Source organism: Candoia aspera, chromosome 4 (assembly GCF_035149785.1).
Source record: "Candoia aspera isolate rCanAsp1 chromosome 4, rCanAsp1.hap2, whole genome shotgun sequence".
Classification (NCBI taxonomy): Eukaryota; Metazoa; Chordata; class Lepidosauria; order Squamata; family Boidae; genus Candoia; species Candoia aspera.
This window is the reverse complement of record NC_086156.1, coordinates 103,095,434-103,123,266: the sequence shown is the minus strand read 5'-3', so window position 1 is coordinate 103,123,266 and position 27,833 is coordinate 103,095,434. Positions and strand designations below refer to the sequence as shown.

At 44.9% G+C, this 27,833-nt stretch overlaps 1 protein-coding gene across 2 annotated transcripts; it reads left to right on the top strand.

The window, feature by feature from the left end:
- Positions 1–305: 305 nt before the first annotated feature.
- On the top strand, positions 306–27,833 carry BCKDK (branched chain keto acid dehydrogenase kinase). 2 transcript variants are annotated; one of them, XM_063301413.1, is made up of 13 exons: positions 306–436; positions 7,463–7,557; positions 9,222–9,437; positions 11,193–11,261; positions 14,075–14,185; positions 15,484–15,531; positions 16,499–16,618; positions 17,498–17,596; positions 20,703–20,776; positions 22,745–22,873; positions 24,195–24,284; positions 25,385–25,575; positions 26,708–26,820. In XM_063301413.1, exons 3-12 carry the CDS (start codon positions 9,228–9,230, stop codon positions 25,548–25,550), a joined length of 1,116 nt encoding a protein of 371 aa, XP_063157483.1. In that variant the 5' UTR covers positions 306–436; positions 7,463–7,557; positions 9,222–9,227; the 3' UTR covers positions 25,551–25,575; positions 26,708–26,820. The 2 variants fall into 2 exon arrangements, with proteins under 2 accessions (XP_063157483.1, XP_063157482.1); XM_063301412.1 differs by having other exon boundaries at positions 307–436; positions 25,385–25,546; positions 26,708–27,833.

The following is a 27,833-nucleotide window of genomic DNA, read 5'->3' as shown; positions in this document are numbered from 1 at the left end:
TTTTCAGGGAGCTAGATACCCTTGTGTCACCCCGCTTTCGAGATTTTGTTTTTCCCGCTTTTGAAGGTTGATGCATTTCAGGACTCTTCGGAGTCACTGAAACGCTTGCTTCAGTATTCCCACGATCGTCGTTTACGCTGCCATCTTTACAAAGAGTTCTCTGAATCTCTTGCTTCCAATACTAGGTTTCCCGTGAAGCACGCCAGGCTCCTCCCATGTCGCGCGGGGCTTTCTGGGACTCGTATTTCTAGGAGCGGCTTCCCAGCTTCACGGAAGAGCACTTGCCAGACTGCATTTCCCATGCGGCATTGCTTCGTTTCTGTATCTCGGTCAAAAACCGCCTGCCATCAGTTTCCTCTTTTTCTGCTAAGAAAAAGGCAACTTGGTTTAGTCCGGTCCTAAAGTGTTGAAACTGCGGCGGCATTTGGACTTGGCGGTAAGATGCCTTTTAAGGGACATACCATTGTGTGCTTGCGCCGGGGGGGGGTGCTCTAGATCCTGCCTTCTTGTTTCCCCGGCGCGGAAGGTAGGATGCAGCTTCCTGTTTTTTATTAGGAGGGATGCAAGCGCTGGAACACAACCAGGGGTTCGCTTTTCGGCCCAGGGAGCCGCCTGATGGATTTGGCAGGGTGGGTGGGGGACGGGCTCCAAGGCTCCAGGTGCCCCTGGGAGGATAGGCTGAGTGGGTGCGTTGCAGCATTAGAGAAAAGAGAGGAGGGTCTCCTTTAAGAATAATCGTGGGTTATGAAAAGTAGGGGGTGGGAAAGGAATTGGGGCACAATTTTTGTGACTGGGGGGTTGGTAACAGCAAAAAACTGCTAGGAACCACTGCAGGGCCCAAAGTGAAACATCTGGAGCAGAGGAGAGAAGGGCGGATCTCCTTGGCTTGATTTTCTTTCCACTTCCTTAGTTACTGCCTTATCAATAGCATTCAAACGGTGGGCTCCTTGGGGCAGAGACTGGGGGGTGGGGGAGAAGGCAAGGAAGCCTGGGCCTCACTCACATTGATGCCACCAGATCAGCAGCAGTTTTCCAGTATCTAGGAGTCCGGAGGTGTGTTAGGACAACTCTGGAATTAAAGTGTTTGGCTCCCAGACAAAATCCAGTTGGTTAAACCGGGACCAGAACAGGGCTGGTGACTTGCAGAAGTTACCTGGTCCCCCCTGGTGTTAGATCTGTTTGGGCTGCCCTCCAAGGCATCCTACTTTGTTCTTTGTCCCTTAACTTGCCTTAACCTGGAAATGTAAACAGCTAGACTTGGCAAGGAATGGGTGATTGTTCCCAAATTCCTGGTATGTGGCAGCTGTTCCTATAAATGCAAACATATAATGTTGAACAGAGTCACGACTGGAACAAAAATGTTAGCTCTATTTGTTTTTCCTCCATGCTAATGCTGTTCATAATAATTATATGTAATACAGTATAATACGTTATATTACATACCGAATAATTACATATTCTTTCTTACATATAGAAAGACAGGCTGAAAAGCAAAACTAAACATGATTAACGTCAACTATTGGAAGACCCATTGCATTTGAGATCTGTGGGCTGGCGCTGGCAACTCGAAATTGTGTTTTCAAAACAAAATGTGTTGCTTGCTGCCTTAAATCTCTTCCTAAAGGCAAGATATAAATATTTGAATATGTGAGCCACATTTTCAAGTTAGTCGGCTTGGCATTCAAACTAGCTGAAGAGCCAAATGAGATGACATTGCAATAGGTTTCAGACTAAAAGCAAGCCCTGGAGCTTGATTAGCAGGTATTCCTGTGATGAGTAATGGCAGCTAAATTATTCTGAAAAACACGTTGCCCAGCGCTGCCAAATCTTTTATGTAATGTGCGCCATAAGATGCTCTCAGCTCAAGGAGACAGTGAGGCCTAAAAGATTTGATCCTTGCATTTTATAATGTGCTTCTGGAAATGGTTTGTTAATGCTAAGGTTTAGCAAGTTGTGCTGAAATCCTGTGATCAATTGATGTGGAAAGGCGCCTTTGATTGCTGTCATATTAGCACATGGTTTTGGCCAGGGGAAGGACAGTGCTGGGTCTAAGCTCTTAGCACTAACATCTTGTCCTTGCTTCAGTCAATTTTAAAATGAAAAAATCAACAAAAGAAATAATAGTTTAATATCGTAGACTAAGGGACGCGGTGGCGCTGCGGGTTAAACCGCTGAGCTGCCGATCGGAAGGTCGGCGGTTCGAAACCGCGCGGCGGGGTGAGCTCCCGTTGCTCGTCCCAGCTCCTGCACACCAAGCAGTTCGAAAACATGCAAATGTGAGTAGATTAATTGGTACCGCTTCGGCGGGCAGGTAACAGCGTTCCGTGAGTCATGCCGGCCACATGACCACGGACGGGTCCTTAGGGACAACGCCGGCTCCAAGGCTTAGAAACGGAGATGAGCACCGCCCCCTAGAGTCGGACACGACTGGACTTTACATCAAGGGAAACCTTTACCTTTACCTATCGTAGACTAAAACTTTCTGCTGGTCTCAAAGTAATTTCTAGTTAGATATTAACTATCATGGAAACAGATGACGTCTTGAACTGTTCTTGCAAGCAGGGGCCTTTTAACCTTTTTGCTACAGCAAAAATCTCAACTCCTGAATTCTTTGGAATTTTGCACACTTCCTCCAGAGGTTGTTTCAAGGAAACTTGGCCAAGTTTGAGGACACAGGGTGGGGAGGAAAAGCACCTTCTTTTTCTGATAACCAGAAACCTCTTGTTGCCCTTTATTGGAACCAGGAAGCTGGACCAGGGAAATGCTTGGACGGATCTTACAGAAACCTAAAAAAGTAAATTATAAATGTAAGACAGAAGACTGTCTTGAGAAGTTTGGGGCAAATATAAGGAGAAGGAGCACCATGTTATTTAGGAAAGCTACTGTAAATGACTTTTTCTCAGTAAAGCAAAGAATGAGTTCAGATATCATGCTACATCATGGCTTGTTTTTCCCCCGGTTTGTTGAAGAAGCTGTAATTGCTGGATTTACACATAATCTTCTTCCTAGAATTTTCCCGCTATCACAGGGTCTGCTATTCAGATCCTGAAATGCCACTTTGCCCAATCATCTGCATCCTCAGGGCACAGCTCCTCAATTTGCATGTCCTTATTGATGGTGTCTTGCCATCTCTGTTTTGGTTGCCCACCTGGCTGCCGGCCATCAATTTTAAGATGGTAAACTATTTTGGTGACAGTGGAAGGTTCCACTCTAAGGACATGTCCATATCAACGAAGCCAGCTTTCTCTCATCTTCTCTGTAATTAATGACACGCCTAGTTGTCGGATGGCATCATTTGTGACATGATCGAGCAGGGAGATGCCCAATACCCAACGGAGCATACACATTCTCATAACATGGAGGCGGCTCTCTATACCCTTTGTTGCTGCCCAACGCTCGGTTCCATACAGTGCCACAGGGCAAACAATCGTCTTACAGATCTTAGATTTGAGACGGGTTGGTATTTGTCACAAAGCACACCGGTGAGTTCTCGCCAGCGCAACCAGGCCGCGTTCACCCTCGCTCGCACATCACCGCTGATGCCACCGTCACCTTGGAGATGGGAGCCAAGGTATCGAAATATATCCACCTTCTTTAAGTTTTCTCCATTTATTTGGAGCGTCCCATGGGTGGTTACAGTCTCTAGGTACTCAGTTTTCTTTATGTTCAGGTGGAGTCCAAAATGGCTGAGGCGGTCATTCCATTCCTGTACTTGCCACTGCAGGTACTTGCCCTTGTCCACTTCTGGCATTGGTTGGGTGGGGCCAGCGCACGTCGCCTGCGGGGAACGCCCTAGTAGTTGTTTCGGTCTGTTTGTTGCGACTAAAATACCGACCGATGTCGGGATCCATGTTTAGCTCGGCCCCACCCCAAATGGGGGGCAGTTTCCAGTGGCACCATGTGGAGGAATGGACCATCACTGCCTGTTGGATTTACACGTAATGCTAAATCCAAACCCAATAAATCACATTCTGGCTTAGTCAGCACTGCTGTGTGAATCCAGCCAGTACGAGAGGAAGAGAAATGATGACAGAGTGAAAAAAGAGATCCAGAGTGGTTAACAGCCTGGCTTTATGCCAGGTTTACCCAGAAACAAGTCCTACTGATTTCCCTGGAATTTATTTGTAAGAAACCATGCTTAGGGTCATAGGCCTCCTTGTAAGAGCCCTTGCTGTGCTTAAATTTGCCATTGAAAAGGAGCTGACAGACTCCTGAGTAATACCTTCTGTGTTGTTTTGCCCGGTTTTGCTGCCCGGACCACATTTTAACTGCTTGCTGCTGATTGGCGGCAGTCCCTAACAAGCTTGCAACCGGCTTGGGATTCTGGGTGCATCAGCCAACGGGACAGCTGCCGCCATAATCTTTTCCAAATTCCAAAAGCTTTCACGGCGCTCCGGGGTTTCACAAGCCTGTTCTCCAGGCGCCTTTCTGGTCCTGTTGCCTTGCCCCTCCCTGCGGGTTTTTCAGCTGCTTGGGGTGAAACGAGGCCACAGTCACAGGCAGAGCTCAGCCGCCTTGTGCACACAGGCCTTGCCGAGAGCGAGAAGATTGTGGATGGGCCAGGCAGGGTGGGTGCACGTTTGCTTTTCAGCGTCTCCTGGGGGGACTTAGGGGATCTGTGTGGAAAGAGCTCTGCCAGATCTGCAGAGGAGGTGGATTCCTTGCCACCCCAGAGAGCTTTCCCTTTGAGTTGTGGCTCTCAGCTGTCACCAAGACACAAGACCTTCTTCTGCAGCCCAAACTGGAAGATGAACCCAGGTGCCCTGGCTTCACTTCTCTCTTGCTTTAAGTTCTCAGCCCTTTGGCCTGTTTGGGATAGAGCTGTGGATCACTGCTTAATTGCCTGTCATTAACCGTGGGTGTCCTGTACTTTGTCCTGTGAGTGTTCTTTGTATTTCCTGCCCTCAAGCCTGTAAGGTTGGAGAGAACCTAAAGTCCTGATTCTCTTTCCACCCCTTTGCTTGCCCTCTTCTAAGGCCCAGTTGGGCCCTGTGGCCTTCCAAGCCTCTTTAGGCACCAGCTCCCATTCTCCCTGTTTGATTACTGAGCGTGAGGGGTGCTGTAGTCCAAGAACATCTGATATGCCACCAGTTCTCCATCCCTGGTTGTCAGACCTTCAAAGTAGACCAGACTAGGAAACCAAAGTTATGAATGCTTATATTGTACTACTACTATTACAAGGTTACAGTAACAGAATCTTGCAAGTCTGAATACGCCTCCCCCCTCCCTCCCTTTATCTTGATGAGAACTAGGGGAGGTCTTGCCTGAGATGCTTTCTCATGTTACAGTTCTGGCCCGGACTCAAATTTCTCTTATCTGGCTGTTGTCTTGGTTGTGGCTCTTCTTCCTGCTCCTTAAGGTTATTTCTTCTGCCCATTACCCTGGTCCAGATTCTCACCAGGGGATTGTACCACTCTGGACACTCAAATGGGGACTTCTGTGGTGGAAACATCCCCAAATTGCAAGAGGAGAATATTTTGGGGTCAATCTCTCTCTCTCAGCCCATCCCACCTTGCAGGTTTATTGGAAGGGTGGAAGAAAGTTATTAGTATGCTCTGGATAGGGAGAATGACACCAGGGCTATCAGTGATATTACTATCGCAATATTATTATTTCGTTATATAATGGTACTAAGAAGTCATTTTGAGTGTAGGAGTGTAGAAGTCACAGCGAAGAATGAATATGTGTGGGCATGCATGCGCAACCTTTTTTGCTCTGGAGGAAAGGCAAGATATAGATCAAATAAAATAAGTACTAAACAAAGGGCATGTGAGTAATTAAAGGTTTACTCTGCAATATTTCACAGTGTTAAGATGGAAGCCCATGGGGACATGGTAGAGTTGATTAATTTGTTCTTTGCCGGGTACAAAACATTTCAGTCTGTACCAGTACAAAATAGCCATAACTTTTGCTCAGGTTTTGAAGAGTAGCTGCTGAAACTCTAGCACTGATCAGAGCACAAAGATCTGCTTTGGAGAACGAAAGAAAAGAGAATATATACTTGTTTTAGGTGGCTGATTAGTGAACGAACAAGTAGTTGAAGTCCATGAAGTAATGTGCCCAACTGAAAAAGGAATACAAATGCCTTTTCTTCCCAGCAGGCACTGAATCCTGTGATCGGGATTCAATAAATCTAGGAAACCAGGAAAAGGTTTCCAGAATTTCTCCTGGTGCTGAGAAGAGAGTGGAACAGAGGGTAGGAAATTGTGGAAATATTTGGAATTTCCTATTTGTGAATACAAATTGAGTAGAAAATGGGTACTAATGTTCCATAGCCCATCCTATACTTTATGATGGGGAGGGGGGAGAGAATGTGATTTAGTAATTAGAAAGAGGGAGGATTCTTGGGTTTTGTCCCTAGATCAGTGTTTCTCAACCTTGAAGATGTGTGGACTTCAACTCCCAGAATTCCCTAGCCAGCAAGCAAGCTGGCTGCAGAATTCTGGGAGTTGAAGTCCACACATCTTAAAGTTGCCAAGCTTGAGAAACACTGCTGTAGATTGAAGAAGGGAGGGTCCAGAAAGAGAGAGATGAGAGGAGATAGACCCAAGTACAGAAAAAAGAAAGGGGTGTGCATCTTTCTAGAACAGATGTTACAAACAATGCCAGCTGTAGTAATAGCAGTTTTTCTCAAGTGAATTTATTTCTACAGGCCTCTTAAATATTTCTTGGTTATTGATGCTATATTTAAGACTGGCTTATTGTACAAACAAATCTAGAAGAACATATAAAATTTGAATCAGTAACTGGATTTTCCTTTTCTTTCTATCCCTTCCTGATAGAAACAGAGCCAAGTTGGCAGGCAATAATTAAGGTTATTTGAGGGATTTATCTTCAGTTTCTGTTGGATTTGGATAGGGAATTGCTTTCATTTTCCTTCCATGTTCTGTTAAGTAAATTCAGTCTTCAACTCCGAGTTGGTAAAATTATCCATTTACCTGGATTGCAGGACTGCATCGTTTGAAGGGAGGGAGATTGTGCTGAGAAATCTATGTATGTTTTGGGGGGAAATTTGCAAATTTAGCCTTTGAATGTCAGGCTGGTTTTGGCCAATGTAAGAGCTGTGCCAGGTCCCTACTCATAATGCCTTGGAGAATTCTGGTTTTCTACGTGGCTTTTGCTATGAGGCAATTGGACAAGATCCAGTGCACTGAGAAGATGTAATGTCTTTTTTTTTAAATTAGAGGAAGGAAAAAAGGTAAAGAGATTCTAGACACAGGAAGAGGTTTTTACTTCTTTTTCTTGCTTTTTTTTTAAGATGTTACATCTTTTCAGTGTGCTGGATCTCCTCTTGAATGCTCACAGTTTGTACGTATACATTGGCCACCCCACAAAGGAACGTTATGTAGAGTGTTTTTCAGTGGCATTAATCCACACTTCGCTGATTGCTGATTCAGCTCTCGAGGAATAAAGCAGTCATACTTTAGATGAGTGAATCGGATCCATTTCTTGTCACTTTTAGGGAATGCACAAAGGTCCTGCCAAAGGGGACAGTGACCAGACGTGGGGAAAGCGGAATCATCCACGGAAACGTCCGTGTGACTTGTCAGCTTAAGAGTAAGTATGGCAGATGCCAAGGAAGGTTTGGGTGGGTTTTTACACTGTTGGGAAGACAAGCTAGCAATTAAGGCAGGATTTCCTGAACATGGCATTTTCCAGGCCTGTGGACTTCAACTTCCAGAATTCCACAGCCAGCACAGTCACTGTTAAGAATTCTGGGAGTTGAAGTCCACACACCTAGAAGTTGCCACGGTTGGCAAGTACTTGGTTAAGGCCTAGTGCTGGTGAATTCCAGCTTTGAGTCCCACCCTCAACTGTGGAAGATCCCTGGGTGATTTTGGGCCAGTCCCTCTCTCAGCCCAGGAGCCTGAGTGGTGGAGTGGTGAAAGGGCTGCCTAGGAGTGGGGAGATCCAGGTTGTAGCGTCCCCTCGGCCACACACGCTCCCTGGGTGACCTTGGGCCGGTCCCTTTCCTTCAGCCAACCAACCTCACGGGGTTGTGGGGATGAAATGAAAATTCCCATAGAAGTAGCCCTGAGCTCCTGGAGGAATGATGGAATATAAACTTAATAAATAAAGGTATGAATCCAGACATTCTGCCTGAATCCATCCTCTGACCCAATTCAGCATCTGTCTGAGTTTCCTTCCCTGTTTAAGGAGGCTACCTAATTTTTATTGAACTACTCACGAGATGTGTACCACACGGTTATTATCCAGCTACTCAGAAGCTGTTCCTAACTTAAGGCTCTGAACGGGAAATTTATGCTTACATTTCAAGGGAACCACTGTTTCAAAAAAATGGACGACAAGCTGCTCTCTCTTTTTCCCACAACCATGGATGCTCTTTGGTACTTCATTAAGTTTGATGGTTGTTTATTAAGCTGTGTTTGCTTATGCTGCCCTATATAGATTTTTCTGTTTGTGCTGCACTTAACCATGCCTTAAATTTGCCCTCTGCGACCCCTTGTGTTCAGATGACAATTTTTTGGTCAGGCGAAAGATTCAATAAGGGAAGGCAAATGATATGAACGGCATAGAAATAGACAATTGGCCATGGCCGCCTCTCCTTTTCGATTTTGTCTTCTGATCTTATTTGTTATTTTTCACCATTCCCGTGCCACATCAGTTAAAAAATTCTGGGCAGCTTGCATATGTAAAACAATCCTAAAACCATTAAAACAATAAGCATAATCACAACAAAACCAGCCAGTAACGCAGGGCAATGCAATTCCCAATAAATGGAGATCTGAAACCCAGGTGAAAGAGGATTGTTTTTATTTCTCTCCTTAGTGTTAAGAAGGAGGGAGCCATCTTTATATTGGGGGGCAACGTATTCCATAAGGCTGGGCAGTAACATGGGGGGGGAGGGTCAAAACAGGCAAGTCAGCAGTCCTGGCATAATGATACAAGCCCTCTCATTTTTCCATGTGCACCATCACATGTACAAAGGGGCGGGGCTTCAGTCATGATGCCGTGGCTGCCATGTTGCCTGCTTTGACCTCCTGTGTGAAAAAGGCTGAGAAAGCTGCAAAGATGGTGAGTTTCATGGTCCTGCCCCCTTAGCTTTGCAGGGGAGAAGGGGGGACGTGCAGCATGGCTTCATAGCTCAAACCGGTAGGATAGGCAGATTGTCCTGGAGCAGGTGATCCTGAAGATAGCCAGGACTCAGGATCTTGGTTAAGAACTTCCTAAGTGAGGTAGCACAATTTTTCTCTCTTCAGGTGTCTATGGTAAAGAGAATTATGTGGAAAACACTGCTGAGGGTAGAGCTGGGGGCAGCAGGGAACCAGGTCCCTTGTATGTTTCCCTTCCTGCTCCCTGGACTCCGATACGGGTCCTCTTCGGCCATTGATCAGCACCATGAGCTGGCCAGGGAGCGATCCAAGACGGTTACCTCCTTCTACAACCAATCTACCATTGATGCCGCTGCTGAAAAGGTGAGTGAGAACAGTTCCCCATTCGTAGCTCAGATATAACCCACGGAAGCATAGGCAGCGGGGCGGCTATTCCCGTTTTTCCACCAGCCTCTAAGCAGGCTTTCGTCCCTCTAATGAACCATCGGCCTTGAGGCGGGACCAGATCTGGCTCTGGCTCCCTGAAAGGAAGAGCATGTTTCTCCCAGGACTGAAAGAAGGACAGGTTTGAGCACGCATGTTGCATTCTTGGAGGGCGGCTGGCCTAGTGGGCCAACAGATCTGTTGGTTTTGGCATGACTAATGCCCTTCGGTGTCCATAGGAAGGACATTGGGTGGAGTTAGACTTAGCAGAGGCTCCTCCGTGATTTGATTTCCTTGGAAGACATCCCGTATTGTTTGGAATGCCGCAATGCAAAGTCCTTGGGTCCTGTTTTGCTCGTTCCCAGTTTAAATGAGTCCACCTAGCAACTTGGTGCTGGCTCTGGGGAGGCTGTCTGTGGCATCAGCTAAGGCGACTACAGAGGCTTAATGTTGTTCCGCCAATCTGGGGCCTGGTCTGGGGACAGTGCTGGTTAATTAAAAAAAACTGTCCAGCTATCTGTATGCAGAGACCTTATAAGAAAGAGCTGCTGTTGTCCTTTAGCCTATTAAAATGTTGTATGCTCACTTTTGGATAGAAATACCAAAATAGATCACATTTAAACTGTGGTGCGGACACAGGGTGGCAGTGTCCTTGTGGCAGCCATGGAGTGGACAACTTGTGGACCATGTTAGAGAAAGCCCTCGTTGCAAGCAAATTTGTCCTGTTTTCTCCCTCATGGGCTCCTGTGCGTTTCTGTCTGGCTGGAAGTTAACTGATGCTGTTTTTTCTATCTTCGCATTGCTCTGCTGGACTAAAAGGAACAGCCATTGCATTCCACTCTGGCATTGGCTTTGAAGACACGTGTGTCAAGTCAAGGAAAGGGAAAATGGCAGCCTTATTTTGCTGGAGAGCAAATGGCTTTTTTAACAAAGAAATTTACACATTTCGTGTTGTTCTTTTTAGTTTACTTCTGGCTAAAATCTGTAGGTATCAGCCCTTTGAGGTAGGCCAGGTCAGGAAACAGATTCCACCAGTTTGACTGGAATTCTACCATATTGATATTGGCCACAGTAACAGAATATGGAAAGCCTGGCTGAGTTTCCCCCTTCCTCCCTCTTATACTCTAGTGCACTTTTTTCCAACCTTGGTAACTTTAAGATGTATGGACTTCAACTCCCAGAATTCCCCAGCCAGCTTTGCTGGCTGGGCAATTCTGGGAGTTGAAGTCCACACATCTTAAAGTTGCCCAGGTTGAGAAACATGGATCTAGTTAATTAGAATTGAGTTTCTCACATTTTCCCTGTTTCCTGGGCTTAAAGCATGTTTTTGGAACCATCATCTCTGCCTAGTTTCTCCAAAGTCATCTCCATGGCTCTCTACACCAGGTGCTGGGGCAATTTATGGATGGGTGGTGAAAATGGCTTGTAGAAGACAGGAGAGGGGAGCTGCTGGCCATTATAACCAGCATCTGGTTTAGTTTTTGGCTGGAAATGGAATGAACTTGATTTCTAATCCTGCATGTTCAGAAGAGGGTCACTATCGGGCCTTTTGAGGGCATCATGAATTTGAGAAAAAGCTTTGTACTACACGGCAGTGAATAATGAATTACGTTGTGGGACGCTTGATGCTGTGCTTATTGCCTTCCCAGGGGCCCTCTGGAGGTTTTGTGAACAAGCCTTCTGTTCTTTTTGCAGCCCTCTGTGAGGTTGACACCCACCACCATGTTGTATTCTGGACGTTCTCAGGATGGGAGCCACCTCTTGGTAGGTGTGAGATTGCCTCCATGTTGTTATTTCCCAAGTCTCTAGGTCTTCTTCTCATCCTTTCCCTTCCCTGCTTGGAATTATGGAGTTTACTGCTGCTTCAAGTGCTGTTCTGCATGTTGAAAAGTCTTGGTTTGTTTTGGTTTTGTATGTGCAGGAAGTGTATTTCAGGAGGCTGCATCCAAGAGTGTAACTCAAGAGTGTAACTCAAATCGGTGTGACCTAGAAAGGTTGCACCACACGATTCTGGAATGTATCTGGAATACAGATGTACTTTTTTCAGGTGGCACATTCCTCTTTCAGCACATGGAGAACCTGCTGATGAAGAAGTACCTCCTGCTTCAAAATCCCCTGCCAATGGCAAGCTTAATCTGTCATTCTATTTCTTAGCTTTCAGCTTAACACGTAGAGGTATTTTGCCCATCAAGCATAAATAACTCCCCCCCCACACACAAGTAACCTGAGATGGTTTAAACCAATGGAAGGATAATACTGCATGTCCAGCTGAATGTCCCTTCTTTCTTCTTAAATACGCATTTCACTTTGTTAATGTGAGAACTTCTCTCTCTCTCTCTCTCTCCTATTGTGTGTCTTCTGTGGCATTAAGCGAAAGAAAAGCCCCCCAAAACTCCACTGCCCCCCCAAATCTCTAGAATCTGGGCTCCATCAGGGAACGTGCAAACCGATCTTTGGTTTAAGGCAGAGGCTGCTTGGAATTAAAACATGTAGCTACACAGGGAGCCAGGCACTGTGCTGGTGCGAAGGCCCTTAGGGGAAAAGCGGAATTAAGCCTGTGCTTGTAAGCGTCGCCGCCTTCTGCTCTTTAAGGAGGGAGCGAATCTCTTTCTGGATGACTCTATGGTGTCTCTGGCGTGAATGAAGGAAGAGCTGTATGACTTTACCCAGTGCTATCTGAATTAAAAATCAGACACAAACATTTGGAGGATCACTTCTCTGCACACAAGTACCCGTGGCTGCCAGATTTAAAAAAAAAAATCTAAAAATGTTGTTCTTCAAGGAGCTTTGGATTACCTATGTGGTTCTTCACCCGACTGAGAGAGCCACTTCTCAGACTGATAAGTCTGGTAGGTACACAAAGAGTCAACAGTGCATATAACCTTGCAGGAATTAAGGTGCTTGCTGGAATTCCTGTGTTATAACCCTAACTTTCCTTCTACTGAATATTACTAATTGTGGCTCTTTAAAATTTCTTCCTTGGGTTTCTAGTCTAGATTAATAAGAGAGAATTCTAACACCCATTTTATCCTCACAACAACTGTTGAATGCTCTTCTCCTATCGTTTTCCTCTGTTGTCCCCCTCACCTTTTAATGGATATGTTTGACTGATTATTGTTTTATAGTGTTTTATTATGTAATTTGTTTCTCCCTCCTGTGAAAACCGCTTCAAGATGCTCTGGCATAGGTTGCTGTATACGTTAAGTAAATAAATTATAAATAAGTTCCGATACCTCTGTTGAAGCTATACTGGACTCCCTTCCAACTTATAAATGCTGGCGATCTAGAGGCTGATTCTTATGTAGCATGTAGGCTGTCATGTGAATGGTGTTATATGACACACACACACAGTACCACCTCCGTTGTGGCATAGTGGTCACAAAGTATAAATCATGAGCAGAGACCCTGGTCTATTCCAGATGTGTTCTCCTCTAAGCAAGCCTCTGTCATAAGATGTGGTTTGGTAGATTGAGTTGCCAGGCAAACCTCCATCCAGTCTGTAGTTCTGGCTTAGCTCTGTCCAGGTTCAACAAGATTGTTGTGCTTTAGATCAGTCTTTATGACACTCTGGGGTGTTCCAGCTGAGTTGGGTTACACCTTTGGCCAAGCTGACTGGGAATAATAAGCGATGTAGTCCAGCTTGTGTGAAAGTGTCCTGCACTGGAGAACATTGCCATCAAGCCCCTTAAGTGGAGGGCATAATCTAGGATGAAAGAATCAGGGGCTAGAGTACAAAATCGTGAGAACTGAGATAGGAACTTTCTGGCCGTCCTTTATTAGTGAGTTCATTAAGGTGGGGTCTCTGAAGCTTCTGAATCTCGTTTTTCCAGGTTTGTATGATGGACTCTGTCCATTTATTTGATAACTCTCTGATGGGATCCCCTGTCTGCAGATTGTTTGTGTCAGAGATACTATTTCTTTTTCTCTCAGCCTTAGCACAATCTCTTACATCTGCTTTAAACTTGCAGGGAATGTTGTAGAGTCATAGGATTGGAGAGGGGCTGAGGGCATCTTTCACAGAGGACCATCCAGCCTCTGCTGGAAGTCCTCCAGTGAAGGAGAACTCATCACTTGATGAGGCAGCCTGTTCCAGTAGCTGTCAGGAGATTTCTCCCGATGTATAGCCTGAACCTCCTTCCTTTTAGTTTTAACCCACTGATTCTGCCCTTTGGGGCCAGAGAGAGAAGTCCACTCCCTCTTAAGGTATGCCATCATACCTTGTAGGCTGATTGTGAGGGAAGAAGCTCCAGGTAAAAGATGGAGAGTCAGAAGGAAGTGGAGGAAATACTTCAAGCAGTTCATTGGCTGTGCCGATCTTGGGGTGGAGAAAAGGCATGCCTTCTTGAATCCAAAGATGGCCATCGGTCTAGCCTCCCTTGTCTCCTGTGCAAGATACTTAATGTGACCCCGTTTCTCTCTATAGACTTGGGTACAGGTCTGAGCAGGGCCATCTCCGCTACAGTCAAGATCTCTGCATGCCCTGTCAGACTGGGTGGGGGAAGCCACTTTTCCCTCTGCCAACGCATACATATAGAGGCTGTAGAATCAAATGGCCCCCCCTTTGTGTTTTGCTGCAGAAGAGTGCCCGTTACCTGCACCATGAGCTGCCCGTCCGCATCGCTCATCGCATCAAAGGCTTTCGAAGCCTCCCCTTCATCATTGGCTGCAACCCCACCATCCTCCATGTGGTAGGCGCACCAAGGTCTGATGGGAAGCATAATAAAGAGATGACCGATAACTGGAGTTGGACCTAAAGCAGGGAACCGGGCGAGGCCCTTAAGGCGGTTGATGTTCTGATAAGCCGACCATAAAGCGGCATCATAATTGCTTCCTTCGTGTCGTACCAAGGATCTCATTGCCTGCTTTTCAAGCCGTTATTTCTCAAGGCAGCAGTAATGCAGAACCACAGAGAATTTGTCTTTTGCGCATGCAAAATTACAAGGGCAAGTCAGCGGGTCTTTGACCTCTCCCTGAGTGATGGGGCCTCGATCTGCTTGTCTTTCATTCACAGGTCTCAGCTGAGATGAGAGTTGGGACTGAGGTTTATGTCAGACAGGGAAGATGTTCCCTGGGCGTTGCTTTTCTGGCAAGGGCTGATGTTTGGGGAAGCAGAATGTATGTTCTCATTGCCTTTGCAGCGAAGACAGACTGGACTTCTAGCTAAAAGGGAGAATGGGTCCTAGTCATCTACCAGGTTACCAGGGACCTTAAGAAATCAATGGTTCACAGTCTTCAGTGTTTCTCAACCTTGACGACTTTAAGGTGTGTGGACTTCAACTCCCAGAATTCCCCAGCTAGCTTTGCTGGCTGGGGAATTCTGGGAGTTGAAGTCCACACACCTTAAAGTCATCAAGGTTGAGAAACACTGGTCTAATCTATCTTGGAGGGTTGTTACGAAGATGAAAATGAGGGAGAAGAGTCATTGGTATCATTCTGAGGGTTTTGGAGAAATAGAAACATATAATAAGTGGTAGTAATAATAGTAAAAATGATGGGAATGCTGATCAAATAACTGGTTCTACTGCTTCCCTCCAAAGGGAATTAGATTGCAAGAGTCTTGACTTGAGTTCCATTTTCCTTTAATATACTGGATTCTGCTTCCATTAAACGGGGGCTAAAAAAGTAAACTGTTCACATGGCCACTTGTGCGTTTTTAACTAACTTGCTGGTTGAAATCTTGACTTGGCCTCAAGATTTCATTTTCTCTATGGGGCAGCTTTAAAATGGCGGGACTACTGTTTTACAGCAGTCCTGCAGTGTAGCCAAGAGATGTCCTTGACCATCATTTTGTGAGCTACTCTGAGCTCTCAGGAAAAAAAAGAACCCATATGTCCCATTATGACCCCTTCCCCTTGTGTTTAGCTGGCTTCAATTATACTTTTCTCTAAATCGAGTGGGAGGCTCCAGGAATTTGGTGAGTCCGTACTGCATGGTTTTGTTAGTGGTCCTTCTGCTTTATTCATTCTTGCCCTCTTTGCTTTTTCAGCATGAGCTTTACATTCGAGCGTTCCAGAAACTGAGTGAATTTCCCCCAGTAAGTATCGTTGGAAACAAAACTGTCTGTTTTTGCCATTGTGAGGCCCGTACTGAGGAATAAACTGCTCTGAGCTCCAATCGGTTGATTTTATTTCAACCAGTGCTGAGCAGATTACATAAAAACATAATTAAAAAGGGAAAACAAGGGTGTTCAGACCTGCAACCGCTGTTGTCTCTTTCTCGTTGCCCACACAAAAGTTAATCTAGCATACAGGTGGTGGTTTCATAGAGTTCCATCCCTGAGAGAAGAAAGTTCACATAATCATAGTCTCTTCTTCCTGGGAATTAATGGAGCTCTGGTGAGATGGAAGTATTCCGAATATTCCTATAGAAGTCACAATACAGTAGCACTTGGTAGATTGTTTTTGTCTCCCTGGATCCACACTGGCTGGTGCGCTCATTTGCTGTTAGAGTTCAGGCAGGCTGCCTCATTATTAACCCAGTCACTGCAGAGTTTTAGTGTTTCTTAGCTTTTAGTTTTAATGTTAGTCTGATTATTTTTAAAGGGGTTTAGAACGTTACATTGTATATATTATATACATATCTTTACCTACATAACCCCCTAGGGCAGGGGTCCCCAAACTCTTCAGCTCATTGAGCTCTTCATGATGTTTTAAGATCATTCATCCACCCCCAAACATTTATTATATGAAAATAATTTAATAAGTACCACTTCAATTAATAGTACTACGAATAACAACATCAATCCCTTGGATAGTCCCATCAACCCTTGGGGGTCAATATTGTCCACTTTGGAGAGCCTTGCCCTAGAGCCATGAGAAGAGATGGCATATACATTTCAAAATAGATAAAAATGACACTGGTTAAAATGAATTGTACTGTCGGGTTAAGACCTTGACAGGTTAAAAAAGGGGCCACTGTTTTAGACTGCCTCGTTCAGCAGCCCCTCTTCCAGTTCAATCTCTTTTAATACCCTCCCTCCATCTCTTCTCCTGCATTTAAAGATCAAAGACCAAGAATCAGAGGCCCAGTACTGCAAACTGGTCCGACAGCTCCTAGATGACCACAAGGACATTGTCACACTGCTGGCCGAGGGCTTGCGGGAATGTCGCAAACACATCCAGGTAACTGGGAGGCTGGCTTTCCAAGGCTGTTGTGTGACAGCCAAGGAAGTCGGTGGCTGAAGGCCTGTGGCGTATTTTGAGAGGGACAGGGATAAAGTGGATGTAATCGCTGTCACGGTTTCAGGAGACAGGCAGCTTCTCCATTATCAGTGAAAAGACCTACCTCCTTCTCAGATCACAGGAAGGCTGTTTGAAAGAAAATCTAAAATCTTCTCCCTTGTGCACCCTTGTGGGGTGTATTGGTCCCAAATGGGAAATAGTTTGGTTGCTGCAATTCTTGGAACCCCATCCCTTTCTTCTCAATGAAACTTCAAAAGAGATTCCATGAGAATTGGGCTTGGAAACACTTTCAGATTTAGAAGATGCCAAGGTGGTCAGAGAAGTTGGAGATTGACAGTAGATTGGAGGAGCTGGGGCAGTGTTTCTCCACCTCAGCAGCTTTAAGATGCATGGACTTCAGCTCCCAGAATTCCCCAGCTAGCATGGCTGGCTGGGGAATTCTGGGAGTTGCAGTCCACCCATCTTAAAATTGCTGAGATTGAGAAACACTGAGTTAGAGAGTAAGTTCAGGTGGAGAGACTATCCAGGCCTGCTCCATGCTCTGAGTTCTTCCTTTATTTTTTTTTTCCCCTCTCACTCCTGTCAGTACAATCATCTGCACCCCGCAGTTAATTTGGGGGAAATGGATAATATGGTGAAGGCAGCTCCTTCTCCGATCTGGCTTGGCGGGATAACCTTTCAATCCTATCTACGCCTGTTTAAAAGCAAATATCCCTCAGATTCCAGGGAGAAGGACATTTGAGGAAGGTCAGCTCTGGGTGGGAAGACGGGTTTTTCAGTTGCTCTGAAGTCTCAGTAGCTTTCCTGTTTCCTTCCCAGGACGAGAAGCTGATCCGTTCTTTTCTGGATAAGACCCTCACTTCGCGCCTAGGGATCCGGATGTTGGCTACGCACCACCTTGCCCTGCATGAGGACAAAGTACAGTCTTTCTTGAACTGAGCTGAGATTTCTTGATCAGAAAAATTAGGTCTGAGTTGCAGGAGTCAGAACATCTCTGATAGTAAGCTAGGCTCAGATTTGATTCACATTTTTGAGGGGTCTGAAAAAATGAAACACGGAGGCAGGCCGTTGCCTCATCCAAGCAAGCATTGTGGCTCTGCCCCACAATGGGTTTTCGAAAGGTCTTTCTCAGCCCCGGATCAGAAAAACCTTTCGTCTAGGACTGCCTGCAGACTTCGGGCTTTCCTATTGAACCAGAGTCCCTCCAAGGTAAAAAAAAAATGAAGGCTTGTGACTGCTGATATCGTGGCAGCTTGGACTATGTTGATAGTGCAGTGTGTGTGTGTGTGTGTGTGTGTCTGTTGGCCTTTGGTAGCAAAGAAACCTACCAATCCCAAGCCAGCCCAAAGTCAGTGAGACAAAAAATGCAGGGATTTCAAAAACAGAAAGCAAAGCAAAAAGTAACATTTAAAATACCCAAGCTGTCCTTGTACAAGTTTTGCAAAAGCTACATACAGAAGTAAAACATTCATATCATCAGAGAACGCTGGAGGAAGTCGCTGAGTCTAAACCCCAATCCATGCAGCAATTGGGATTAAAACATTCCTGAAAGATGGCTGTCCCACCTGAGCTTGAACACATCCAGGGAAAAGGTAGCCCACAGCCTCTCTGGGATGTCAGTTCCACGGTTGAATTGTCCTTCCTCTGTAGTTTTTCCCAACTCAGTCAGAATCTTGCCTCTTTCTGACAAGAACATATTCTATATCTTGTTCTCCAGAACAGTGTTTCTCAACCGTGGCAACTTCAAGATATGTGGACTTCAATTCCCAGAGTTCCCCAGTCAACTTGCTGGGTGGTGCCCCAACCAGCACAAATTAAATTAGAAATACTACTTTTCGTGATTCAGAAATTCTGTTTCTCTGGACTTCTTCCAAAGCATTGTCAATAATGAAAGGATTGGGGTGGGGACAGGAATTGGCGGTTGGTGGTGGTTGGCATGGCCTCTCGGCAACGAACAGTTCAGAACAGGTGTAGACTTTGGGAAGGACAGAAAACAAAACACATGGGTGGACTCTAAGGCCAGTTTCAGAGCAGGGAGAGAAAACTGGATGGCAAAGAGAAACGCCAAGGAGAGGTTCATAAGAAAGCATAAAAAAATCAGTGAACTGAGTAAGGAAGAAAAGCAGAATTACTAAGAAAAATTGCCGGGTTTTTTTTCCCAATGTTCCGAGCAATTTCTACAACTTCCTTCATTAGGCCCACTTTCCATTCTTTCTGTTGGAAAATTAATCTGTCTCATAAAACTTTCTCATAAGGACTCATATTTCCAGCTCCTGCAGTTCTACTTTCATTATTTATTTCTTTTACCGCTTTCCATTTTTTCCCCAAGATCTGCTCTTGACAATACCATAATGATCTGTCCTACATTCAGAATCTTTCATCACTCTTGCTAATTCTCTCAGTCTTGAACAATCAAATCAATTATGCCTCTGGAGTTATATCATTCTTTTGCCTCTTCTTGGGTAGAGTAGTGCTTAAACTGGGTAGTCATATTTCATATAAGCAGATACTCACCAAATAGTCACCACTTTATTCATTCACATAACTTCAAATGGCCCAGTCGCTGTTTCTGTAGTCTTTGTTCTTCTCTCTATCCATTGATCCACATCTAACAGAATAATTTTCCCCAAGATCTTTACTCATTAAGAATATTACACAATTTTCCCACAACTCAGCTGTAGTTGTTCCGTTATCACCATTCTCTGGAGTATACCATGCACCTCTTACCAACCTAAATGCCTGTTTTCATGCCAGCCACAACAACATAGATAACATCAATTGGTATGTTCTGGCATGTATTTTAGCCTTTTTGTTTATAATTACACCTACATATTCATGTCCTTTCAAGTATTTCTCAACTTCACTCTACAAAATCAGATCACCTTCATCCAGGTCTATTGCTTCCTTCCCTATTTTTTGGTTTCACGGACCCACAGCTCGCTCGCTCCCTCCCTCCCTCCCTCCCTCCCTTCCTTCCTTCCTTCCTTCCTTCCTTCCTTCCTTCCTTCCTTCCTTCCACAATCATTCATATGCTGTGGACATCATCAGACTGGCCCCTAGACCTTGACCATGTTCCATTTAAATTCAATCTTATATAAAATGTCAGGTTCACATATTGTTTCCTATTATGGCTCATTTTACCATTGCTTACGAAACAATCCATAGTCCCTGGTATCATAACCTGCTAAACCAGAATCAAAACGTATTTTGGCTTATTGTGAACACCGAACCCAGCCTAGCCTGGGCTGATTTATGGGGGTTTTTTTATTATTTAAAAGGAAGTTTTTAAAGTGTCTTATTTAGTCTGGAACTGAAGCAAAGAATAGCATGTATAAAATAATTTGTTTTCGCAAGCAGCTAAACTGCTTGGTAGACTGATGGATTATATGTGTATTCCTTAGGAATGTCCTTAAGTGACATCTCGTGCCTGGGATTGCCACTGAATGGATGCATAGCCGGGGTGGGTGGGTTTTAGAGTCCTCCACCTGAAGTCCAAGAAAACAGTGATGCTGGAAACTGGCTGCCTCCCAACACCCCCATACCCACCCCCATTTCCCACAAACATCCACAACCAAGTATTTCTAACACCAAACACCCAAGATGAGAAGCACCGTAGGAGGCATACCAGGAGAGGGGCTAGCAATGCGGTGCTCTGGTAAACCCTCCTGCGTGCCCCAGATTCAGCCAGGATTCCATGCTAGCCCAGACACCAAACATTCTTTTCTCCAGCAATATGAATAGAGAAAGTCTCTCTCCTTTGGCTGGTACAGCTTTAGATTCCTGAGTGACTGAGCAAGAACAAATTGCCTGGAGAAATTAGTAATCAAGGTTTTGCTGACATCTTTGCTTTTGACTCATCAGCCTGTAGAAATTGCAGGCACAACCAGAGGTTTTTAATAATTAGCTTTAGATTTTGGCCTCGGGGTTGAGGGAAGAAGGCTTTTAGGTTGAATGTCTTGTTGGGACAAGTGGTGTTGATCCAATGCTGAAGCAGCATTATTTTGTTTTGCATCTTTTCTTGCAGCCAGACTTCGTTGGAATCATCTGTACCCGCTTGTCTCCGAAGAAAATAATTGAAAAATGGGTGGATTTTGCCAGGTAATTAATGCTGCTGATCTGGTTTCACACTGGTTGTGATATGTTGCGATCAATAGCTCCATCTAGTGCCCATTTTGTTGTTTATTCGTTTAGTCGCTTCCGACTCTTCGTGACTTCGTGGACCAGCCCATGCCAGAGCCTCCTGTCGGTCGTCAACACCCCCAGCTCCCCCAGGGACGAGTCCGTCACCTCTAGAATGTCATCCATCCACCTTGCCCTTGGTCGGCCCCTCTTCCTTTTGCCCTCCACTCTCCCTAGCATCAGCATCTTCTCCAGGGTGTCCTGTCTTCTCATTATGTGGCCAAAGGATTTCAGTTTTGCCTTTAATATCATTCCCTCAAGCGAGCAGTCTGGCTTTATTTCCTGGAGGATGGACCAGTTTGATCTTCTTGCAGTCCAAGGCACTCTCAGGATTTTCCTCCAACACCACAGTTCCAAAGCATCGATCTTCCTTCTCTCAGCCTTCCTTATGGTCCAGCTCTCGCAGCCATATGTCACTACAGGGAACACCATTGCTTTAACAATGCGGGCCTTTGTTGTCAGTGTGATATCTCTGCTCTTGACTATTTTATCGAGATTTGTCATTGCTCTTCTCCCAAGGATTAAGCGTCTTCTGATTTCCTGACTGCAGTCAGCATCTGCAGTAATCTTCGCACCTAGAAATACAAAGTCTTTCACTGCTTCTACATTTTCTCCCTCTATTTGCCAGTTATCAATCAAGCTGGTTGCCATAATCTTGGTTTTTTTTTTTTTGAGGTTTAGCTGCAAGCCAGTTTTCGCACTTTCTTCTTTCACCTTCATCACAAGGCTCCTCAGTTCCTCTTCACTTTCAGCCATCAAAGTGGTATCATCTGCATATCTATTCCTTCTCTTAGCTTGCTTGCTTGCTTGCTTTTCTATCCTGCCCTTATTATTTTTATAAATAACTCAAGGCGGCGAACATACCTAATACACCTTCCTCCTCCTATTTTCCCCCCAACAACCACCCTGTGAGATGAGCTGGGCTGAGAGAGAGGGACTGGCCCAAGGTCACCCAGCCGGCTTTCCTGCCTCAGGTGGGACTAGAACTCTCAGTCTCCTGGTTTCTAGCCCATTGCCTTAACCACTAGACCAAACTGACTCTAAATGTTGGCTTTCCCCACCCTGTTGTCCTTCTGCTAATTGCAGATCAAGCAGAATCATGCAATAGCACAATGTGTTAAATTAAAAGGCATTTACTTTATACTAAATAAAGGCATAAAATAATCCAATAAAAGGCATCGAACTGAATAAATAAATACATTTAAAATCTGAAAATGTAGATGGTATAACTGGAAACATGTTAAAATATGGGTGTGACTTGTTTAAGACTGTAACTTCTTCAGTGTATGTGTGAGGACTGCATTTGTGCCTGATGATTGGAAGAATGCTGTTACTGTTCCACTATTCAAAGAGAAAGGTAGCAAGAATGAGTGCAAAAACTACAAGGGGATTTATTTGGTAAGCATGCCTAGAAAGATGCAAACTAATCAAGCTCTTTCTACAGGTAGTCCTCATTTAATGACCACAATTGGGACCGGAATTTTGGCTGCTAAGCAAAGTGGTCATTAAGTGAATCTGACCCGATTTTATGCCCTTTTTTTGCGGTGGTTGTTAAGCAAACCGCGGTTGTTAAGTGAATTGTGCGGTTCCCCATTGATTTTGCTTGCTGGAAGGTAAAAAAATGGCAATCACGTGACCATGGGACGCTGCAACGGTCGTAAATGTGAACTGGTCACCAAGCACCCGAATCATGATCACGTGACTGCAGGGATGCTGCGACTGTTGTAAGCGCAAGGATCAGTCGTAAGTTGGTTTTTTCAGCACCGTCATAAGTCTGAACCATCGCTAAACGAATGGTTGTTAAGCGAGGACTATCTGTAATGCAGGTTGTCCCCAAAAGCATCACTTTATCCTCTTTTCCCTTTCCCATTTCCAATTTTTATACAGGCGCCTATGTGAACACAAGTATGGGAATGCTCCTCAGGTGCGGATCAATGGGCATGTGGCTGCCCGCTTCCCTTTCATTCCGATGCCTCTTGATTACATCCTTCCAGAATTGCTCAAGAATGCTATGCGGTGAGTGCCAGAGTTCTGTTAGTGGTAGGAAGATTTCAACCTAATTTGATGGATTTATTTGAATGAGAGGGCAGGAATGTCAAGAATGTAAACAGGCATCTGTCACTGATGGATATATGGGGGAGCGCAAAAAAGGAAATCCAGACTTCCTCTTTTAAGAAGGTGGTGCTCAAAGAGAGTGCAAAGTATTTGAGATCAAACCAGGTATGAATTCTGATCCATCCTTCCTGCTTGCTTAGTAGTTGTCAACTATATGATGACTCCCAGATCCTGGAATACTGTAAAGATACAGTTCCAGGACATGTTTATCCTTATCTTTGAGGGAATGAGTTGATTATTTTTCCTTTCCCTATAGAAAAGCGGAAATCATCATTAGGTATTTAAAGAAAATGAGATTTTGTGGCCCTAAATGCATGCATGCGTGCGTGTGTGTGTGTGTGTGTGTAGTTTTCCTAAAGGGTCATTTGGATATGAACTCTTTCTACTTTGTTGAGATGCCTTGGAAGAAATAGTTATACAATAAGAAGGAGGGAGTCAGTTCACTTAAAGGAAAGCATGAAGTTAGGGGCTGTATCTTGACTGCAGAATTTTCATTGTGGAATTTGAAAAGAGCAATAGAAGTGCCAGCATTCAGTACAGAACAGAACAGAACGGTAAAGCATCAACAGTAAAGCATCAACAGAACAGTAAAGCATCTACAGAACAGTAAAGCATCAACAGAACAGTAAAGCATCAACAGAACAGTAAAGCATCAACAGAACAGTAAAGCATCAACAGTAAAGCATCAACAGAACAGTAAAGCATCTACAGAACAGTAAAGCATCAACAGAACAGTAAAGCATCAACAGAACAGTAAAGCATCTACAGAACAGTAAAGCATCAACAGAACAGTAAAGCATCAACAGAACAGTAAAGCATCAACAGTAAAGCATCAAAGAAAATGTTTAGTTTCTTGCCTGTCTCAGAAAATCTGAGCAACTGAAAGAGCCTCTTGTTTCTGTTGACTTGATCTGTGTATTTTTCTGGATGGGGATAAGGCATCCTAGGAGCTCATGACTGAAAGAGGTGGCTTCCCAAGAGGGGGAAGGGAAGGAAAAGACCAGTAGTAGGAGAAAAAGTAGGGAGAAGAAAAAGGGGCATGTTAGCATACTGCTTTGAAATAATCTATGAAATCTTGAGCCTTTCATTTCTCAAAGAATAAATTGCCAGATTTTTTTTTTAAAGGAAAAGCATTAACATAACTCCACTATGTTCAGATTCTTGCAATCAGCTAGAATGCTGCCTTGGTCGGATAATAGCCTTATCCCTTTGATTCTTTCAGAGCTACTATGGAATCTCACCTGGATACCCCATACAACGTGCCAGACATTGTCATCACTATAGCCAACAATGACATTGACCTCATCATAAGGTACATGGCCCTTTCCATGCCATCTGCATATCTCTGCTAAAGGCTTAAGGTGGCTACTGATTGCTGCAGTCTTGATGGGAACTTTGCCTTAGAGGCCAGGTATAATGACACTTGTGAACACTTTGAGTCCTTCTCTGGAGGTTGACTGGATGGATATCCCCATGGTAGGGAGGAATAGGGCAAGGATTTTTCATTGGTTAGTGAGTTTTTACCCCATCTTTCTGTTTGTTCCAATGCTCAGAGTGGCTTCTTAGAACAAAAATTGCAGAACATTTTTTTACTTGAATTAAATAAATTAAATGGAACAAAGAGAGCAGGAACTAGATGTACCTTCTTAGGAAGGGCATTCCATAGCTTAGAAGCCACAGAACAGAAGGCCTTGTGCTTCTGGCTAAGGGGCATCTTCAGAATGCCAAGACAGGTTGCAACCAAGGGATGGATAACTGTTGCTAAGCCCCCCCTCCCAGCTTCAGAGCCATCACTGGGGAAAGTGACAACTGGGGATGAAGGAGCCTTCCCACATTGCCCTTTCTGTGGGAATGCAACCCAAAACAGACCTCACCCCAATTCCATAACCCAGCTTTCTGTTTACCAACAGTGCTTCCATTTTGTCTGGATTTCATTTCAGCTTGTTTTCTCTCATCCAGCCCATTATTGAGCTAGGCAGCTGAAGGTACAGATGGCTTCCTTGGAGTTAGAAGGTAGGGAGCAGCAGAGCTGGGTGTCACTAGCATCCTGATAACATTCCACTCCAGAGATCTGAATGACCTCCCACACACTTGTAGATGTGAGCTTAGAAGACAAATAGAACCCCATGGGACATTATAAAACAATGACTTATATGTCAAAAAAATCACCTTCTGAGCATGTCCTAACAGGAGGGACCAGAACTGCTGCAAACTCCTCCCTAGGCTGAACCTTGTCAGATGACCCAGAAGATACCATGGTGCAAGCCCCTGAGAAATCCAAGATGACTAGTACAGTTGCACTCCCTCCATCTAGTTTCCTGCACAGGTCTTCTTCCAAGGCAACCCAAACAGCCTCATAAGCTTGCACTGTCAAGCTTGGCTTCTTCTGCATGTCTCTCTTCCTGTCGGCAGGATTTCAGACCGAGGTGCAGGAATCCCTCACGACCATGTTGAGAAGGTCACTGATTACCACTTTACCACAGCTGAAGCAAGCACTCAGGATCCCCGCATGAACAGCATCTTCGGGAACATGGTGGAAATGGGGAACAGTGCCCAGTCAGGCCCCATGCACGGGTGAGCACAAAGCATAGATGGGAAGGAAGGTACTTGGGATAATTCAGACATGGTATGGGTTATGTATTTCTGTGAAGGTAATAAAGCTTATAGTTCTGCAGAGGTCAGGAACAATAAATAGGGGGGGAAATTATGTATTTCTTTATTCAATTTATATGGCCATCCATCTCACAATAGCCACTCTGGGCAGCTAACATAGAAAAACTCAAAATACAGAATGAACAAAAATACAAAAAGACTATCATGGCAACTGAGGATAACATCAGTCTGCATTAAATTAGCAACGATTCTTGGGCTCAACTAACTTCCCGACCTCCATACTTAGGGGAAGCATCCAGGTCTTTTAAGCTTTCCAAAAGACCAGCAGAGTCAGGGCCAACCTAATCTTGAGGGGGATGGTTTTCCAAAGGGCAGGAGCTGCGACAGAAAAAGTGTCAGCTTTACCTGGTGGACCAGACAGGAAACACGGCAAGATGAGCTAATTCTGCTTTATTGTAAAGCTACATTAACAGAACCTTGCAATTCTCCTGCCATCTACTTTACAGCCCGAGAAACTCGGGAGCGTCCCTTCTGAGCCTCTTGCCCCGCCCACTATCTAGCTGTGGGCTATGCTCCCTCTTACCTGCCTGTTCTCTAGGCAAGATCTCTTTGCCCCATCTCCCAAGGCCTTTCCCACAGACCATTACAAAAGGGCCACTTCCTGGGTCACTCCAGGTGACACTCTTTAACAGATGGGACCCAGCGCATGCCCCTCCTATCAGTCCTAACAGGATGAGTAGAAACAATTGGAGAAAGGCAGTCCCACAAATAGCCCAGCCCCATGCCATGAAATGCAGGAGATCTGGAAAAAAAATGTTAAGCGTTTGTAAAGGTGCTGCTTGATATACTCATCCCTCAGTAGCTTGGTTGAACTTTAGGGGAGGCTTATCTTTCCTCTAGCAGTGACACCCTGTGGAGGTTCCCCATCCCACAGTAAGAGTGCGTGCAAGACAACCTGATGTATAATGATGTTAGTTCTGCTATGACTTGGCCATGTAGAGTTTCTCGCAGGCTTCAATCTCCTTCAAAAATTGGCCCTAGAAAAGAGGACTGCTGCTGATGGCTCTTGCATCTGCTGGGAGTTCACAGCCCTCCATCCCTTTCTGACTCTCTCTTCCATAGGTTTGGATTCGGCTTGCCAACTTCCCGTGCTTACGCCGAGTACCTAGGTGGCTCCTTGACCCTCCAGTCCCTGCAGGGCATTGGCACAGATGTCTACCTCCGTCTCAAACACATTGATGGCAAAGAGGAGAGCTTTCGCATTTAGAAAGGCCCCTGCTGTGAGACTGACCCCTTCCTTGCTTCTGGAGAAAGCTTTTAATACCTACACCAAACACAATTTGGCATGGATACCACCATTCTTGTCATATGGATTCCTAAGCGTCTGCTGTGCTCCCCTCATGAAACACGTTGCTCCTTTTGGACATGTAGATGCGGTGAGAAAGGAGCGGAGGGCTTTCTCTCCTGTGTGTTTGCTGTTCAAAACATTGTTTCCTGATGCTTCCTCCAGTCCTGTTTTGGTGCATATTCGGTGGTCATTGAGTGGCCTCTTGAACCCAAGTTACTGAAAGCATAGCCTGCGGGCAAAATCTCTCCCATCCCCACGTGGAAATGCTCAAGGCCACCAAGAACATTCAAGCAAAGTGGTGTTGTTTCTTTGTCATCTTCTTGCACACTGCCAACCCCATCTACGGCCTTGTTCCAGCCTCATTCGGTTTGCTTCTGATGGATTTGGAGATGATGCACGATGAAAGGAGGTTTTCTCTGTCACGTGTCACGTACTGATCCCACTACGTTGCCCACTCAGCACTTCTTCATCTGTATGGATCAACTGTGATGATAGGATGTGGCATTTAAAAAGTTCTCCCTTGCTACCATCTAATGGGTTTCCTTATTGGGAATTAGAATCTACCTGTCAGTCTGCAAAGAGACTTTTGGTGCACAACAGATCATGCCTAGGGGGGGAAAAAATCCTGCAACACTGTGTGTCCCTCTTTGCAGCCCAAGCTATAGATTCCACAATGTTTTTCCTCTTCCCTGGGTAACGTATTTTATTTGCACCCTTCTTCTCTGCCCTTGACCTTTCAGTTGCCCCTTAAATGACCTAAAAAAAAAAATCCAGGGAGCAAAATAAGGGTTTGCTGTCTGCAGTTCCCCTTTTCCTTTCCTGATTAGAGGGCAGAGATTCGAAATGAAAAACCATTATTTCCTGTTACGATACTTAAATAAAAAAGTGCACATTCAAAAA

Coding starts and splice junctions, on each gene's coding strand:
- BCKDK (XM_063301412.1), top strand. CDS start 9,228: ATGGTAAAGAGAATTATGTGGAAAACACTGCTGAGGGTAGAGCTGGGG. Junction 16,619..17,497: donor AATGTCGCAAACACATCCAG/GTAACTGGGAGG, acceptor TTTCCTTCCCAG/GACGAGAAGCTGATCCGTTC. Junction 22,874..24,194: donor TTGCTCAAGAATGCTATGCG/GTGAGTGCCAGA, acceptor TGATTCTTTCAG/AGCTACTATGGAATCTCACC.